Source organism: Sitophilus oryzae, unplaced genomic scaffold (genome assembly GCF_002938485.1).
Source record: "Sitophilus oryzae breed Bouriz unplaced genomic scaffold, Soryzae_2.0 scaffold_1178_pilon_pilon, whole genome shotgun sequence".
NCBI classification, from domain to species: domain Eukaryota; kingdom Metazoa; phylum Arthropoda; class Insecta; order Coleoptera; family Curculionidae; genus Sitophilus; species Sitophilus oryzae.
In genome coordinates, this window is record NW_022145813.1 from 940,180 (window position 1) to 957,772 (window position 17,593).

Genomic DNA, 17,593 nt, shown 5'->3' on the forward strand with positions numbered 1-17,593 from the left:
TGACAACCATTCATACAGACGACACTAAAACTCACCATACCCTAGACAAGGAAAGAGAGTCTCTCTTTCCTTCTCTAAGGACAAAATACTCGGAAGCTGAACCGCGCAACCGCGGTATACGTCAAACTCAGCTGAACTTTGCCGTTGATGGACTTTGTAAACAACGGCACTTTTATAATTATCAGCGTAAATATGGCCCTATTTAAAAACAAAGTTAAAAACTCAAAATCATACAAAAAATACCTATTAAAAGCATTTAAAGAAGATTTACAATTTGTGAATGCAGGGATCCAGCGATTCATAGAACTTTGATAATTAATATTACAGACTGGATTATTTTTTAATTTGTGTTGTTTCACTTAATTTTGTGAAAAACACTATAATAAGAAGAAACGTATTATTTGCCCACTGTGTACTCTAAATATGGTAGTCTGTATATAGTTTGTGGCTGTATAGTTTGTGGAAGTTGCCGTATATTGCAACAACATTTGAAGGTAAACACCATGAAGTAAAATTGGAAATGGAAACACATAACTTTGCCTATGACTTTGATACTAAGGAAAGTTATAAACTGTGGTATGAAAAACAGAAGATCAAGATAAATTATGCATTCGCCAAGAAAATATAATGACTATGTGGAAAAAAAACTTACAATTATTATCGTAATCATAGGTAAAATAGATTGGGTTAGGTAAAATAGAAAAGAAAATTTTTAAGATACATCAGCAATTGTTCTAAATGAACAGAGAAGGCCAGTAGTTCAATAAAAAGACCATGTAATGAGCCATAAAAGGAAAATGGATAAGCAAGAATTATTCCCAACAAAGTGAAAGAGGTTATGGGTTTTATTTATTATTTCGTTTGTTTTTGGTCTTACTTAAGTAAATATGTATTGACTGTTGGTTAAGGGTTTTATATTTATTTTGTACTACTTATGCTACTAACCTGTATAATGTGGTATTGTTTATTGTTAAAATTATTGTATTGTATTGTTGTAATTACTGTATTTTCTTGACAGAACAGCCATAAGTTTCTGATAAGAAACTGCAACATTCTAATAAAGTCTGTGATTATTAGAACTATAAATGTTTTTTTATTTCTAATATGTTACAGTAATTAAGCTAACAAATTTTCCCAAAATGTTTATTTCCCCATGAAAATGTGATTCAATTTAAGAACTGATATTTTAATAAAAGATTTGAGAGTAGAATCTACATATATAAAATGCTAATGTTTATCTGTGTCGTCTCTACTGAAGTAATGACTTGCTCTAGAAAGTTGCTATTTTTACAAAAGATAGCTAATTGACTATTCTAAAACTGTCGTCGCCGGACTTTTGTTTTTCATTTAATTAAAAAAAAAAAAAAAAAGTATTTTTTTTCTGATGTCGTGGCGGATGCGCCAGGCTTCAACTAGTTTGAGAATAATGAGCTCTCTCCAAGTAAAGCTATGGTTCTCACTTATGCATCAAATTAGATAGTGATCATGCAATCTGCAAATGAAACAATTTTTAATTTACACCAATAATCAATGCAACTTTGACTAAAATCACTTTAGTAAGGCTAATCACTAGGCTTTATAGGTATATTACCAAATATCAGCCAGATATAGATCAATTTTTAAATATAGCCATATTTGTAAAAATAGTCAAAAACTATAAAAAACAAAATAACCAAAACAGTCAACTACTGTTAACAATTTCGCATAATAAAATTATTGTCTGTGATTACTGTTCGATTCTCGATTATTCATAATGTTCAAAATTCCCGCAAAGCGCTTCTCGCCGAACAAAACCGAACTCTCCGTGTAGGATCCGAATGCTTCCGAGGTTTTGGTGAGTTTTAGTGTCGTCTCATTCATACAACCATTGTATCGTTTCTAGTTAATTTTATATTTGTAATTCAAAGTGAATAATTTTACTTATAGGTACTTATACGTATATATAGTACTATTAATATATTTAGAGAATTATATTGATACATATTAAGTTAAATAAAATGGTGCCTCAAAAGTGCCAACATGTTAATGTAAATATATCTGAATTAACTTTAACACCATATATTACTGCGAGTTTAATTAATGAAATCATAAAAGGTTTGATATACCAAAAATGCCAAATTCCTTTTCCATATAGTTGGCTTAAAACAGTAGTCGAAAAGAAACGGAAATGTATTGAGGGGAACATCAAGAAGAGAGTTAATATTACTTATGAAAACCACTTCCGCATGGTTTCAACAGCATATGATACAATCAATTTAATAATGAAAGGAATTACAAAGGAATTGTCTGCAAGTGACAATGTTTTGGAGATTATAATAATCTTTGGATCAACTCCACATTGTCCTAAAGAGATCTTTACCCTCAATGTGCCTTCAGTTGTTAAAGAACACAATGAGAAGAACCATATAACGGAATTAAATAAAAATCTACAAAAAGTATTAAGGTGAGTTGGTTTTTCTAAAGTTTTAATTAATTAAGTTATTATATTAAGTATATATTTTTATTGTATTTTTTTGAAGGCAAATATTTTTATCACAATCCTGGATGGACTCCATAGATTGTTCCGTTAGCTGTACAAATACTTATATTTATTTAAAAAAGAAGTCAACAACGAGTGACCATATTAATAGTGAAATATTTGAATTATGTGAGCCATTAGAAGTTTCACAAAATGTGAGGTGTTCAGATATTAGTTTTAATTGTAAGACATCTGGAAGTAAAACTTGTTGTGAAGTGTATATTTCTAAAGATTCTGATAATAATAGTGAACCAATTTTTAAAGAACCTAATCCTAATTGTGAACAGATTGTAGAGACCCCTACTAACCTAAATCAAAAAGTTACTTGGTGTCGCTCAAAAAACGTTTTTAAAGGATTTAAAGATATTTTTGTTAATAAAATATCAGTATGTGAATTGTGGTAGCTAAATACTTTGTTACTTAGGAAAATTTTTAATTTGTTTTATACTAATAAAATCTTTTACTTTTTTGACTGATTATGTTAAAAGGACACTAAGCAATTAATTATACTTTTTGTTAGAAATATATTAATTTTGATAGATATTGTATAAGTATTTTACAAATGTTATTAAATGTATTTCTAGTACTATTATTTTACCTCCTACTTAATATTAAATAAAGAAAAATTATTAAATAAAATCTGTTTAATAGAAAATAAAATTAAAACACAACAAACAAGTTAAAAGAACATTTTAGTGGTTAAAATAGTTTAGAATCACAGTAGTTACCACAACTATTTGCTTTGGTACATTCATCAAATAAGCATTCCACATATCAATTAAATGATGATTTAAATTTTAAAATATATATAAGCTGGTTAGTTATGTTGCAATTGATGTAATCCAAGATCCACTGGATCATCGGTAGGAGATTCTTTAAATAAAGTGGAGGACAGGTCTATAGCTACATAGAGACCGCAAAGAAGCAAAGGGCCTATAAGTGCACCTTCAACACCTAGACAGAATATTCCTCCAGCTATAGCTAAACCAGTTAAATAAGGATGGCCACTGAAAAGAAGGATGTTCTAAATCTATTGGAAAATTAGAAAAACAAATTTATAATACCCCTTAATTTCCTTATAAATAGCTGTATCTACAATGGAAGTAGGCAAAAACTGAAAACCAGCAAATAAAATAGCAGCTATCCATCTATCTTGGGATAACCACAAATCTAGAATTCCTGGTATGCATGCCCAATATGTTCCCAAAAATGGTACAGCCCCCAATATGGTAGCAAAAGCTAAATAGAAAAATATAAATTTAAAGAAAAACAGGATTACTTCACTTATGTTTACCTGAAGACAAATATACAATTTTGACATTAAAGAGATTGTGAATAAACCAAGTCCACATTCCATAAAATGCTGCCATCTTAAATGAGGCTGAAAACACACTGTTTATTGCAGCTTCCAAGGCTTGACCCAGCCTTTTGCCACTTGGAGAAAATTTTGTCATAAGCTCAACTGGTATATAATAATTTCCACTAGAGTTTAGTAAATAAAATAGTGTAGTAAGAAAAACTATCTAAAATAAAATGGATATTATTGATTAATTATGCACATTTATGTGTCATTTCTTACCATATTTACAATAAAATTTAACACTGCAGTTCCACCTCCAAGTACAATAGAGAGGCAAGTGCTAAATGAGCCCACAATGAGACTAATGTTGCTAATAACTATACTCCAGACAGATTCTAGAAGGGACATTAGAGTACCCACATTCTGTTTAGCAAAATCAATTAGACCATTTATATTAAACATTTCTGAAAATCCACCATGTCCTATTTTAGTCAGTCATTTTTCTTCATAGATTTCAATATTTTTTTTGTATATGGTTATTTACAATAGAATGATCCTTTAGAAGTACATATAATATATTAGTCAAAATGCTGTTGTCTTTAAGTAATCATTCTATTATAAAACCTATAATATACAAGAATGAAAGAATGGAATAAAGGCGATATACCTGGCGATTTTTGTATATCTGTTACAAAAGCATCCCATGATGATTTAACAGCATCTTCAGTCACTTTTGGGCCATTTTTATCATTAGAAGTCATCCAGGATTGATATATTCTGTCCCACAATTCAAGAACTTGTTTCTCTAATTTTTCTGATTGAGAGGAATCGGCATCATTTACTATACCTCTAACCTAATGATTTAATTTAAAATATTTATGTTATAGAAATATTTAAAAGTAGCTTTAATATACCGCATATACGTATATTTTATATAAAAACTAGCAGACCCGCGTTGCTGTGGCTCAGGTCAGTGATGGGCAAGTACCCGGTATATTGAAAGTTGGGTATATACCCAAAGAGTCAATAAATGGTATATTGAACTTGGGTAAATACTTACGGTATGTACCCAATCATAAACACGTTTTTAATTTAAGGTATTTTAACAATTTTTAAAAACAATTTGTTGTTAAATTAAAATTATTGAATTACTACGTTGTTAAATTAAAATTATTGAAATATGGCTATCAAAAAATAGGGGCTGTAGAAGGCTGAAAATTTAGGGTTGTATGTATTTTTTAATGGCGTGTCATAAAAAATAAAAATAAAAATGTTATCCAAAAATTAAAAAAATAAAATTGGGATGGACCACCCTTATCACTAGTTATCACAATAGATATCAATTAAAATAGAGAACGACACAGAATAACGACCTATTCTCAGTAGGGTTGCCAGTACTCTTTCCGTATACCTGTTTCGCGTATTTTTAAAGATTTTTAAAAAATTCTTTTACAGGCTGTTTGTTTAATCCATAATTTCCATAGTTCCATAGAGACATATTCCGTGGGGGGAGCGTTAAAAAATTGTTCTAATAAGTTATTAACAAATACATACTTACTAGACAGCGGAGCGAAAGAGCTGCTGGGCGGGGAAAATATCAACGAAACACACAATATAATAGTGAGTAACGTCATACACGTACGTAAATTTATCAATGTATTTTGGGTTAGTTTAGCAATGACTAAAGAATCCAAGGACAAATAACACCCGAGAGCAAATTGTGACGATGACACCAAACATGATACACCATAGGCGTTTGACTACGCCTATGGTGTATCATCCTAATTAATTACGAAAAAAACGTATTAAAATGTTAACAAAAGGTACAAAACTAGTATCGACGTATAGCCCATATCAAGTACATCTAGATGTTAATTGAAATTGAAGAATAATTATCGAATTCAATAAGAAAACGCTAAAAAGTTGGAGTGGACTGTTTATTTACCTATGAAACGTAACTCCTGGCTCTTTCTTATCGCTGCTGCTTTTACACTTGAAAGCTGGACAACTAATCACCATTGTAATAAAGTTTATACAAAGTTTACTACACACAAACTATTATAAATCGCTAAAATTGTCGCTGGTGACAAAATAATGACTCATTGTTTGCCACCAAAAAAAAGGTCTCTAAGGTCACAAATTCTGCTGCAGCCCGTATAGGGGCGTTACATGTCCTTATATTCTTTAGTCATTGAACAAAATAAACACATTTTTTTAGATATTTGAGAACCGTTATTCCAATTTGAATAAGATTTGGGGTGCTTATGTTTTGCTAAGTGCTTTATCATTTGACTTTCACAAAAATCAAGAAAATGTACGGGAAGGATGAAAACTACCTCCACCCCTACATAAACTTTAGTATATATATACTTCGGCAGCGTATTCTGCAGATAAAAATAGTTAAAAAAGTTCTTATAAATGTATGTCCTAAAATGCTTCCTTTCAGAGATACAGGGTGTAGAAGTTTCATTTTTATTTCGATTTTTTCTAAATAGTTTCTGAAGTAACGTCAATATTTGGATGAAAATTGATGTCTAGTAGAGGGCGCCACCTACATGTGTTTTAACTGTTTTGAAGCGTAATAATTTTTGGTGTGTACCTGTATAAAACTACCGAGTGAAAAAATATACATCTTTGTGACTTTTTACGTAAAAAACATCTCTTTATAAAAATCGCTACGAGCAACCGTTCTTAAGATATTTAGAATGGAATTAGAGTATACATGTCATTATTGACGAAAAATAAACACGTTGAGAAGATACCTAGTTATTTCACTAAAATAATAAATTTGGGAAATTTTTATTTTTTTAAATTAATCATAATTTTTTCTGCAAACAATGATGATAAAACAGTTTCTATTAAACTTTTAGCACAGAAACATTTCAAATTTATGATTTCAGTCTAATAACTATTTAGTCAACATGTTTAATTTATGTCAATGATGACAGGTATCGATAATTTCGATTCCAAATATCTGGAAAACCATTACTCGTAGCGATTTTTACCAAGAGACCATTTTTACTTAGAAAACGTCGTAAATGTATATTTTTTCACTCAGTAGTTTTATACAGCTACGGACGAAAAGTTATTACTCTTCAAACAAGTTAAAAAATTTGTAGGTGGCGCCCTCTACTAGTAGGAGTCATATTGACATCAAATTCAAATTTCTCATGTCAAAAAACTTCCAGACACCAATTTTCATCCAAATATTGACCTTACTTCAAAAATTATTTGGAAAAAATCGAAATAAAAATGAAAATTCTACACCCTGTATCTCTGAAATTAAGCATTTTAGGACATACATTATACGAACTTTTTTACTTATTTTTATCTGCAGAATATGCTGCCGGAGTTTCCAGAATACAGTTCGGACCACCCTGTATATTTTCCAACTCCGCCGCTGACTGATTTTTTTCTTCGTAAAATGGCCCTTCTAGTATTTACTACATTTTTTGCCTTTTGTAAAAAAACGCCACCGCGCATACTTTTTGAGAAAAAAAATGGTTTTCCGAAGCTGACTTACAAAAAATATTTCTTATAACATCAAACTATGTAGACGCATAAAATTTAGTATGCATTAATAACCTAGTATGCGCTAATAATCTAGTTGGCGAAAATATGGAATAGTATGTTACTATTACAAATGATATTTGATAATAAGCTTCATAAATTTTAAATTAATTAATGATAGGGTTTATTTTTGATTATATTATGAAGGCACTTTTAGTGAGGTAAATTGTGTTCAATGAACTTGTTTTGATTTCAAAAACACCTAGTAGTTCGTGTAATTTTTTTAGATTTAAAACGCAAGAACTCTGAATATTGGACTAAACTCACGGAAGCACTGAGGGTAGTCGATACAGCATTAAACGAAAAAGATGCAGCTTTACAAAGAGAGCAAGAAATACGAGGTAATTATAAAATTTATTATTGTACACAGAAGAAATACTAAATTGCTATAGCTTTTGTCTTGTACGAGTATATCTGTTTTGGACAATTTTTATATTTTCCCATAATATATTTTACAAATAATCTTGAAAAATAAAACTAAACACTGTCATGTATCTAAGTAATTTGGATAGAATCTGTCCAATAAATGACAGAAAATACAGTCTACCTGTTAATTAAAACGACAGACACAACTGTCACTGTCATGTATCCTCTCATTGGACAAACTATAATAGTCTAAGAGCTACCAACGTTTTCGAGAAAGTATTTTAAGACGTCTGGCTCTTTGATATATCTTTTACTATGCTCTCTGGAACAGCATGCGGCCCGTCTGGCTGCCGATACCCCGTTGCGTTCACTACTGTGCATCGTAAGAAGATCCTATTTTTTTTTTAATTTAGTCCTATAAATGCTAGTATTGAATATAAGTCGAACATGTCTCCATAGCGCAGTACGTAGAGTTTCCGACTACTAACCGATGATTCAGAGTTCGAATCCGGGTCAGGGTAAAGACTTTTTTATTTTATATTTTGATAGTAATATATATTCTGATAGTAAAGTATTAAATAATTCTGGTGATTTTAATGCCACTAATTTTGTTGCGATTTTTTTTAGTTTAACTTTCTATTTGTTTAATTTTCAGAAGAAATTAAAAATTTGATTAAAAAAAATAACGAAACTCTTGAAGAATATGAAGCTAGGAAAGAGAAAGAAATATTACTGGTGACGAATGAATATGAAAAAAAGCACAGAATACTGCTGGAGGACCTTAATAGAATCCAGAATGAAGCGAAAAGTAAGGAATTGGAAATTGAAGAGTATAAGAGAAAGTGTATCTTATTAGAACAGGACATCAAAAGGATAGAGAATGGCGATAAAAATGTTAGCAGGATATTGGAACTTGAAAGGAAAATGGAGTCTACCTTTCAGTCTTTGGTACGTTTCTTTACCGTATACAGGATGTTTCATTTTCGTGCGTGTTATGGGGTTTCTAGTTTATGAGTACAGATACAAAAGATGCGGTTTTCACACATAGATCTTATAAACTTCGTGGATAAGTAAATTCGCCTCATTTTTGTCGAAGACACCACTACGACACTGGACTATCTGATTATCTTTGTCTTTGACACTGACTCACCAATCGTCTGTCTCTCTCTTGTGTATCTATCATTTTTATGTCATAAAATAGAAAATATAAATATATAAATTAGAGAAAATAATATTGTTATTCGGATATTAACTAATTAATTTATTGGATAATATTTACTAGTTTTACTATTAATTATTTAAAAAAAAATCAAAGGTAAATTACCTAATAATGTTTAAAGTGATTAAGTTACCTAACATAAATATATATTTCGCTGAATAAAAGTCAGTTTAAAAAAACGATTTTAAATAACATATATCTTGTTTTTTGACTTCAGAGGTTTTCATTCATTTAGTGTTGTGGAGTTCTTTTAAGGATAAGATTTTTTCTATTGCAGACAGCTTCACATATAACACTTTTATTAGTCATAATGTCTATTTATCCACTAACTTTATCACATTACAAAAACAAACTTTCAAAAAGAACACAAATCTAAAATATCGTCGGAAATCCAAATGAACTCTTTATTATCACGGGTATACAAACAGTATACAAAAAGCCCAAAAAGTGACGTTAATTATTTTTTTTATTAAAATATGTTGTGACTTTTGAATGTCAAAACATATTTTAATGTTTCCCGTTGACCATTCATCATAATTTTTCCAAGTAGTATTTTAAAACATTTTTAAAAAAGAATTTATCGTTATATAACATGACAAATATTTTCGAAATAATAAATACACGTATCAGTTATATCTTGATTAAAAATGTTTAACGGCCTATATTTTTAGTAATTGTCAACACAGCTTCATAAATCTATGCAACACAGCGAAAAAACGTTCCAAGAGCATTAACGTCTAATTTGTAACATCGTTCTGCGCATGTTCAGTAGCGTATTCAGAGAGAAGGATAAGCTTATACGATAATCTTGTTCTAAAAAGAAATTTTACAGGTAAAAGTTGATACACAACTTTTGTTATGTAGTCATAAAATGTACATTTTTTCATTATAGCAGTAAAAATATGCAAAATGATTTTAATATGGCTTGTACCACATCCAAAGCAAATTATTTTTATTAATTCCAAGTAGTATTTTCAATATCCTATATAATTTTTATAATTAAATTAATATAATTAATATTTGAAACTATCTTTGAATAAGAAACTATAAATAATGCTAGTCAGACTGGATTTCTCCAGTGGCGTAGGGTATTATAATAATCAGAGAAATACAATTTCTGCAGTAAACATTTTTTTTATATATTTTACATGTAAATAAAATGTATAAAGTATTGTTATCAAATATGTAAAATAATAATTGTAAACTATAAAAAAACATGAAAAATTTTGGTTATAAAAAATCTATATGTATAGTTGTTACATAAAACTTAAATTTACCTGCCAAAATTTGTTGGGGGTGGACAAACTTGTGGTGGGCTACTTGTTACAATATTTTTTTAAATATCCTTTCAAAAAATTTACTGTTTAGGTGTATAATAATAGTCTTAGATAATAGTTTCAGTGAGTAATTAATAAAAATTTAAAAATAAATAAATAAAATAACACAAAGCTTCTAGAATTGTTTATTTTTTTGCGGAAAATTAGGATATTCTTATGATTGAAGGTAACAAATATTAAAAATTACATTATTCATTGAATCCGTAGGCAACTGTGAAGGGGATTGGCTAGATTCATTATTATACCGTATGATCGAAAAAAAACGGCGTCCAGTAGGCTTGTAAATGACTGTCGATGACATTCCTCTCAATCTTTTTTCGATGTTATTTTATATAGTTTTTATGTCATTTTATATGTAGAATTATATGGGGAATGTCATCGATCGTCATTTCCAAACAAACAGGATGCGTACACGTTTAAAACATATATATTTACATTATTTTTTATTTAATTATACATTATGCACACGTTAATAAAGAAGTAATTGTCTTGATGATCAGTTCCCTGTGACTGTTAAACAAATTTTGCATTATCGGCTTAGATATTCTAATATTATAAAGATGAGACTATAAAATACAAAATTGTATATGCATTACTCAAAAATAAACGATATATTAGTTAACGTTTTAATAAATAATTTTTATCGTCTAGGTACAAGCTAATTGCTGATGCTACGCCATTGGAGAATTTCGAGTGGTGACAAGTGGCCTCACTTTCAGCTGCCGTGTTACCTGTCCCCTCTCTTTCCTTGTCTAAGGTCGTTTGTAATATACATATGGCATAGTTTATCCACGAAGTTTGTAAGGTCTAAGTTTTCACATCACTATGCTACTTTTTAATGAAACTAAAGATGCTATACACAGATTTGTACTTTATTTATGAAAATAAATATAGAGTGTAGTATATTTTTAAAAAGATTATAATAAAACACAATAAAAAAATAACATAGAGTATGGACTTAAAAAAACACGTGTTTGTCTCATAATTCGGAAATGACATGTCCCGGCGAAAAACTAGTTACGCCACTGGATTCTACGTGAAAAACCCTACGAAAAACTCTATGCACCATTTTTAAATTCGCTAGGTCAAATCTGTGTGTAGGATCTTTAGTTTCATAAAAATATAATAATACATGAATTTTAATGTTAAATAAGTATTTTATCTGACTTTTAACAATGTTAAAGCATATATGCCGAAAGATTACGCTTATAAATTCAATTTTACAGGTAAATTCCGAAAAACAAAATATTCAATTAGCGGCTGAAAAACTAACAATAAAGAACGATATAGAACATATGGCCGACCTGTACGAGACAAACATAAAAGCCAAAAACACCGAAATTGAATCGTATAAAATAAAAATAAGTCGATTGCAAGTTGAACTGGAAGATAAACGAGAAGAAGTGACGAAAGTAGCCGAAAAAATGAGCGTATTAAATCAACAACTGAATAACATCGAAACTCAGTTAGGTAGTCAGAGGAAAAACTCTGAAATGTAAGAAGGGTTTAACTTATTATTTATTATACGGGGTGACTTTGAAAAGTCTCAATCGGGTATATACTAAGGGCTGGTAAAGGTTAGTCTTGGGTCGAGATTTCCGTATTTAAGAAGAGTACAATGCGTTTATAATATACTGAACAAAGAGAGAACAGTAAACACGTTGCCAAACGTATGAAATGAATCGAGAAACTGTGCACATTGCTAAGAGACGTCGAAGGGGATATAGCAGATTTGTCGCAGTTGACCGGTCGACCCAATCCAATGACTAAAGAATATAAGGACATGTAACGCCCCTATACGGGCTGCAGCAGAATTTGTGACTTTTTTTTTGTTTTGGTGGCAAACAATGAGTCATCATTTGGTCACCAGCGATTTTTAATAGTTTGTGTGTAGTAAACTTTGTATAAACTTTATTAAAATGGTGATTAGTTGTTCAGCTTTCAAGTGTAAAAGCAGCAGCGATAAGAAAGAGCCAGGAGTTACGTTTCATAGGTAAATAAACAGTCCACTCCAACTTTTTAGCGTTTTCTTATTGAATTCGATAATTATTCATCAATTTCAATTAACATCTATATGTACTTGATATGTGCTATACGTCGATACTAGTTTTGTACCTTTTGTTAACATTTTAATACGTTTTTTTCGTAATTAATTAGGACGATACACCACAGGCGTAGTCAAAACAATTATCAAAAAATATAAATATTGCTTCAAACAGCTAGGTTAAGAAAAATATGTGCCATGGCACTGTTTGGTGTCATCGTCACAATTTGATCTCGGGTGTTATTTGTCCTTGGATTCTTTAGTCATTGACCCAATCAGTACCTCTGTCTAGGGAAAGGTCTACATCATGCGTTCAGCTTCACGATTTAATTACGTCTCGTGATACTTTATTTGTTTATTTATTAACGAGTCGTTGTAATTTTATAGCTTGAAAATTTTTAAGTGCAAGCTAGAAACACTTGCATTTTTGGTAAAAATAAGTGGAATTGAGTTGGTTTTCGACAGTAGTCGGGCTATTAGAACTCTGAATTCAAAAATCGATATCTCGAAATCTATTAGAAATAATATAATTGATTGTAGTTTTTTCAAAAACTTTCTTAATATTTCTGCTGTATTTTCTTCGTAGACAGTAAGTGAAAATCTTTTACACGCCTGCTGAAAATTGCTATGAAGTAAATAGATGGGTTGTTTACAATTTTTGAATGGAAAAAAAACCTTATCGAATTTTTCTTATGTAAACATATTGTAAAAGATCCTATATTCAAAATAAACAAAGAAATATGTAAAGTGTTTCTTGAGTTATGGCGTGTTATGTGTTAAAAAGTTGAGTTTTTAAAATTATGGCGATTACTGACGTTTTCTCGTTATGAAAAAATGACCTTAAAGATATCCTTATAATTCCATTTCAGATGCTCAGAAACATTTCTAATGATTTTATCTAGTTATCTTTTCGAAAAAAAAGTTTTTAAAAAATATAAGCGCTTTGCGATCGTGATTTTACTTTACTTCATAGGGAAAGGCGTACCGCCAACGCCGCAACAGCACTCCGTCGCATTTCTCTCACTCCGACTTAAAAAGATCCCTATGCGATTTACTTTCACACATGTAAATACCGACCCAAGAGTAACAATTGCCAGCATGGTATGTTAGATAAACACGGCCTTAGTCATTCTAAATCTGTGGTCACTATTTTGATTATGAGTAAAGCTTGATTTTCATGCATCTGTTATCCCACGATACGATATTAATTTTATTGGTTGAATTTAAAGACTTCGATTGGTTAGAAAATTACACAGTTTTTAAATTTATTGCATTTTCATGCCTCCGTGCATCAGATATACGATTTGCTTGTGATTGGTGTCATTTTATATTTTTATTTGCATAACGATTTCGCTGTTTTAGTCTAAGAGCTAGCAACGTTTTCGAGAAAGAATTTTAAGAAAGCTAGTTCTTTAATATATCTTCTGCTATACTCCCCTGAACAGAGCGCGGACCGTCTGGCTGCCGGTAGACGTTGCGTTCACACTGCGCATCATATCTGTATTCAACATCTGTTCACGCGCATCACATATTCGCCCTGTATTTCAGGAACTAAGGAGGCTAAGACAAACCTATGTATAGCATATTTATTTTCATAAAAAAGTAGCAAAGTAATGTGAAAATCGTATCATTGTATGTCTACTCCTAAACGAGAAATCCCATAAAACACACGAAAATGGGATACTCGATACAGATGTGATGCGCAGTAGTGAACCGTAGTAGTCTACCGGCAGCCAAATTTCCCGCACTTTGGTCAGGAGAGCACAGGAGAGCATAGCAAAAGATATATTAAAGAACCAGCTTTCTTAAAGTTCTTGTTTTCTCGACGTTGAAAGCTCTTGTACTATTTCTATTAAAGTTTGATTAAATTTGTCAAAAAAGTGTCAAAAGGTTCGTTATCGCACGAAGGCTTCGATTAGTTAACCGTTTCTAACCAATCGAAGTCTTTAAATTCAACCAATAAAATTAATATCGTATCGTCGGATAACGGATGCATGAAAATCAAGCTAGTCATTCTAAATCGGTGGTCACTATTTTGATTATGAGTAAGTCAAAGATAAGGATACCTAACTTACGTTATAATAATCAGTTGATAACCAGAGACATAAAGAAGTGCAGAGTTGCCAGATTCCATATCAAGTATAAATTAAAGATTAGCGGGTTAGAAATAAAAATTGAGTTATGCGCGCGCACTGTAGCAAAATGACTAATTAATAGTTGATAAATTAATAATTTGCAATCCCTTGTTGCAATACCACATATTCGAAATTTTGAATTTATTGGTTGATTTTAATTTTTTATGGAAAAACCGGCAATACCGCATTGAAGAAAAAAGTATCGGCACTTGATTGGCACCTTTGAATAAGAAGACTAAGGAAGGAGCATAATGCTATCCATGTATTCATGCATGGTGGGCGGAAAAGCCACCATAAAAGCTCTCTAGGGTGGGGATCCTTGACAGTTCTGTTTGACGATTCATTTGACACATTTGAATTTGATTTGAAATGTTGTGGATTTGTCAGTCTTTAGGAAGCTTATTTTATGTTATTTATTATTTATTCTACTACTGATAGTTGTATAAAGGTAGTAAATCTAGATGGAAATTGTGGCAGAACTTAAATTAACAGTGACACTATCGCGATTTATCGAAAAAAGACTCTAAAATAGTTGGTTGTGTAGCGTGCGGTAGATCTCGGCAAAAATTGAGTGAAATAATGGAACAACTTTTCGCTAGTAAGTGACTATATAATATACATACGTGTAGTAAACCGATCATTTATGAAATTCACTTAAATTAACTAAATTATATATTTTTCTTGCATTTTAGCTTTTATTTATTACTTGTCAAAGCTTAGATGTCAAAGAATTTAGATACGTTAATTTGACTTACCTGCTTCAGTAGCGTATCGGATGTTTGTGGTAATAAATACTTATTATAACTTATCTATTTTTATTAGAATTATATATTTTTATAACAATTTTAATAACTACCAACATTTATTCACAACGTAAAATAAAACAACAAATTATTGAGTCTACCCCACGTCTACCCTACATTATAGTTTTACATTTTTTAAATAAAATTAGAACGACATTGATAAACCGGAATTTAAGTCGGCCATATTTGAGGCCCATCGCGGTGTACCTAAGATTTTTGATATGCTCCTTCCTTAGTCTTCTTATTCAAAGATTGGCACACATTTTGTTTTTTTAACATGTTTAAATTTCCATTAGGATATCTTTATCATTTTCTTACACGTTGAAATCCAGACCATCTATTTAGGATGACCAGGTCTGCATATTATGATTTTAAACTTTTACTCATTAACACGTATAGGCTTGGTGCATTTCAGTTGATTTCAAAAATTCCGACCGCAGCGCTGTATACGGTAGAAATCCGAACATTTTCGCTATGTATTTCACGCCGTCCCGGTTACCGTTCATTTTGATCGTATTAAAATAGTATTGAAATCGTGGCTTTGTCATAATATTTAAGTATTTTAGTTTTTTTGCTAGTGTAGTTATTGAAACTATAAAACACTCAGGTACGAGGTGTGATGTTACGCTGTTTCGAGTAGTAAAAAATAAGTGAAAAACAATACGAACTAGGCATCGTGTTGTGTTGTGACAATTTCAAATGTTAATTTTTTTAATTTTGCCGAAAAAATGTTAACGCGTAAAGGAGAGCATAATTAGATAATTGTTGGGTACAATAACATTCAATAACTCAACTTTCCCGGATATTCAACTCTCCCGCCAACAACATTTTATAGCTTCATAGTTCCTTACACCGATTTGATCAAAAGCAAAAATGGATTCAAGCAGTTCGACGAAACAAGTGAGTAAACAAAGTGCTCCTTACATATTCAATAAAATAAATAGACATATACTATGAAAGGATAAAATATAATTTGCAATATTAATGGTATCCTTTTTTTCTTTTCATATAGCGATTAAATGTTTTAAGAACATCTTCTAAAATTTGAATGGTGTACCTTTAAAAAATTTCGATATACTTAGCCGAAATAGCCCCAATTATGACCCCACTAGCAAAATCGGCGCGTAAAACTATGCTCGCTACCCTAGTTGAACCCATCTAATTTTTTTTTAACTAGAATAATAAATTATAATACAAGTTAAATCTTCTGAGGATATCAAAATATTTACTTTTTTAGAATAATTATATAATAATTTTTTCGTATACTTGCTTTTAAACCCGTGTATTTGCATATATCAGTTGTTTAATATATTCTCCGATGGTGGCAGCACCGGTGGAGAATGCACCAAGCCTATAGAACTCCGAGAACGTTATATTTTCAGTCTTAGTGTGTGTTTACAAGCATCAGTCATGCGCAGTTTTTCTGTTTGTTGTTATATTATTTTTTTCTGTTTGTTGTTACATTATTATGAATTTTATTGGTTTATTTCAAAAATTACAGATCATACTTGAATACTTATTGAATATGACTGATGTGATGGATCGAGGGACAACGCATGATGGATGCATATAAACCTACATTTATAAAATTTACTAATGGTTATTAATTTTCTAAAATCTTTTACATATATATTAAAATCTATTTCAGATTAAATGAAACTTATACTAAGAAAATAGAAGATTTGTCACAAGCATACCAGTTAAAAATTAACGATCTGCAAGCTCAAATGGAAAATAAAAACGAAATGAGAGATAAATGGAAAAGAGAAACCAATATCATCGTTTCCAATTTGGAAAAATTAGTCGGTAATTTAAAAGATCAGATACAAACTTTGAAAAAGGAAAACAAGAGCATTAAAGAGAAATGCACGAAATTAACAAATAAAATTAATAATTATAAAAAGTTTATTGAATTAATATCTAACGATGTTAGTAAGCTCAATACAGCGGTATTGGAAAAATATGATTTAAGTTGAAATACAGAAAATAAATTGAATTTAGTTGTGACTTATTTTTTGTTATAAATTTTGCAAAAAAATAAATATTACAAATTAATTGTAGATTGAATTATTTTAAACTAAAATGGTATTTATACATTTTAAATAAAATGTTTCTTGGTAGAATTAAAAATATATAGATAATAGTTAATTCAATATTTACAATTAAATAATAAGGATTGATCGACGTATTCAATTGTTTTTGATCACTTCCTGTTTTACCGGAAATGACTACAGTACAACTTTTGATTTGTAAACGGCACCCTCGGTTTTTTTTACTTTATTCGATAGAAAATGACACTCT

General features: G+C 30.3%; 3 protein-coding genes across 6 annotated transcripts; 2 read left to right on the top strand and 1 right to left on the bottom strand.

Moving 5' to 3' along the window:
• The first annotated feature begins 1,688 nt into the window (after positions 1-1,688).
• LOC115890743 lies at positions 1,689-3,104 on the top strand. The gene is made up of 2 exons (XM_030911066.1): positions 1,689-2,443; positions 2,520-3,104. The coding sequence occupies exons 1-2, from the start codon at positions 1,998-2,000 to the stop codon at positions 2,920-2,922; spliced, it is 849 nt and encodes a 282-aa protein (XP_030766926.1). The 5' UTR covers positions 1,689-1,997; the 3' UTR covers positions 2,923-3,104.
• A 47-nt stretch (positions 3,105-3,151) lies between these two features.
• LOC115890725 (transmembrane protein 245-like) lies at positions 3,152-5,779 on the bottom strand. 4 transcript variants are annotated; one of them, XM_030911056.1, is made up of 6 exons: positions 5,764-5,779; positions 4,486-4,672; positions 4,098-4,282; positions 3,813-4,041; positions 3,583-3,757; positions 3,272-3,525 (listed from the first exon to the last, which is right to left on the bottom strand). In XM_030911056.1, the coding sequence occupies exons 2-6, from the start codon at positions 4,577-4,579 to the stop codon at positions 3,336-3,338; spliced, it is 873 nt and encodes a 290-aa protein (XP_030766916.1). In that variant the 5' UTR covers positions 4,580-4,672; positions 5,764-5,779; the 3' UTR covers positions 3,272-3,335. The 4 variants fall into 4 exon arrangements, with proteins under 4 accessions (XP_030766891.1, XP_030766916.1, XP_030766899.1 ...); XM_030911039.1 differs by lacking the exon at positions 5,764-5,779 and adding an exon at positions 5,377-5,506; XM_030911046.1 differs by lacking the exon at positions 5,764-5,779 and adding an exon at positions 5,373-5,506.
• LOC115890275 (synaptonemal complex protein 1-like) lies at positions 4,795-17,316 on the top strand. The gene is made up of 5 exons (XM_030910456.1): positions 4,795-4,798; positions 7,595-7,729; positions 8,410-8,702; positions 11,537-11,805; positions 16,941-17,316. The coding sequence occupies exons 1-5, from the start codon at positions 4,795-4,797 to the stop codon at positions 17,266-17,268; spliced, it is 1,029 nt and encodes a 342-aa protein (XP_030766316.1). The 3' UTR covers positions 17,269-17,316.
• Positions 17,317-17,593: the final 277 nt, after the last annotated feature.

What these genes read in the sequence shown, in the direction of transcription:
- LOC115890743 (XM_030911066.1), top strand. Translation starts at nt 1,998, where the DNA reads ATGGTGCCTCAAAAGTGCCAACATGTTAATGTAAATATATCTGAATTA. An exon ending in AATCTACAAAAAGTATTAAG is followed by an intron (nt 2,444 to 2,519) that starts GTGAGTTGGTTT and finishes ATTTTTTTGAAG; the next exon opens with GCAAATATTTTTATCACAAT.
- LOC115890725 (XM_030911031.1), bottom strand. Translation starts at nt 4,579, where the DNA reads ATGACTTCTAATGATAAAAATGGCCCAAAAGTGACTGAAGATGCTGTT. An exon ending in AATTGTATATTTGTCTTCAG is followed by an intron (nt 3,758 to 3,812) that starts GTAAACATAAGT and finishes TTTTCTATTTAG; the next exon opens with CTTTTGCTACCATATTGGGG. An exon ending in ATTTATAAGGAAATTAAGGG is followed by an intron (nt 3,526 to 3,582) that starts GTATTATAAATT and finishes CCTTCTTTTCAG; the next exon opens with TGGCCATCCTTATTTAACTG.
- LOC115890275 (XM_030910456.1), top strand. An exon ending in AAGAGAGCAAGAAATACGAG is followed by an intron (nt 7,730 to 8,409) that starts GTAATTATAAAA and finishes TTTAATTTTCAG; the next exon opens with AAGAAATTAAAAATTTGATT. An exon ending in AGTCTACCTTTCAGTCTTTG is followed by an intron (nt 8,703 to 11,536) that starts GTACGTTTCTTT and finishes TCAATTTTACAG; the next exon opens with GTAAATTCCGAAAAACAAAA.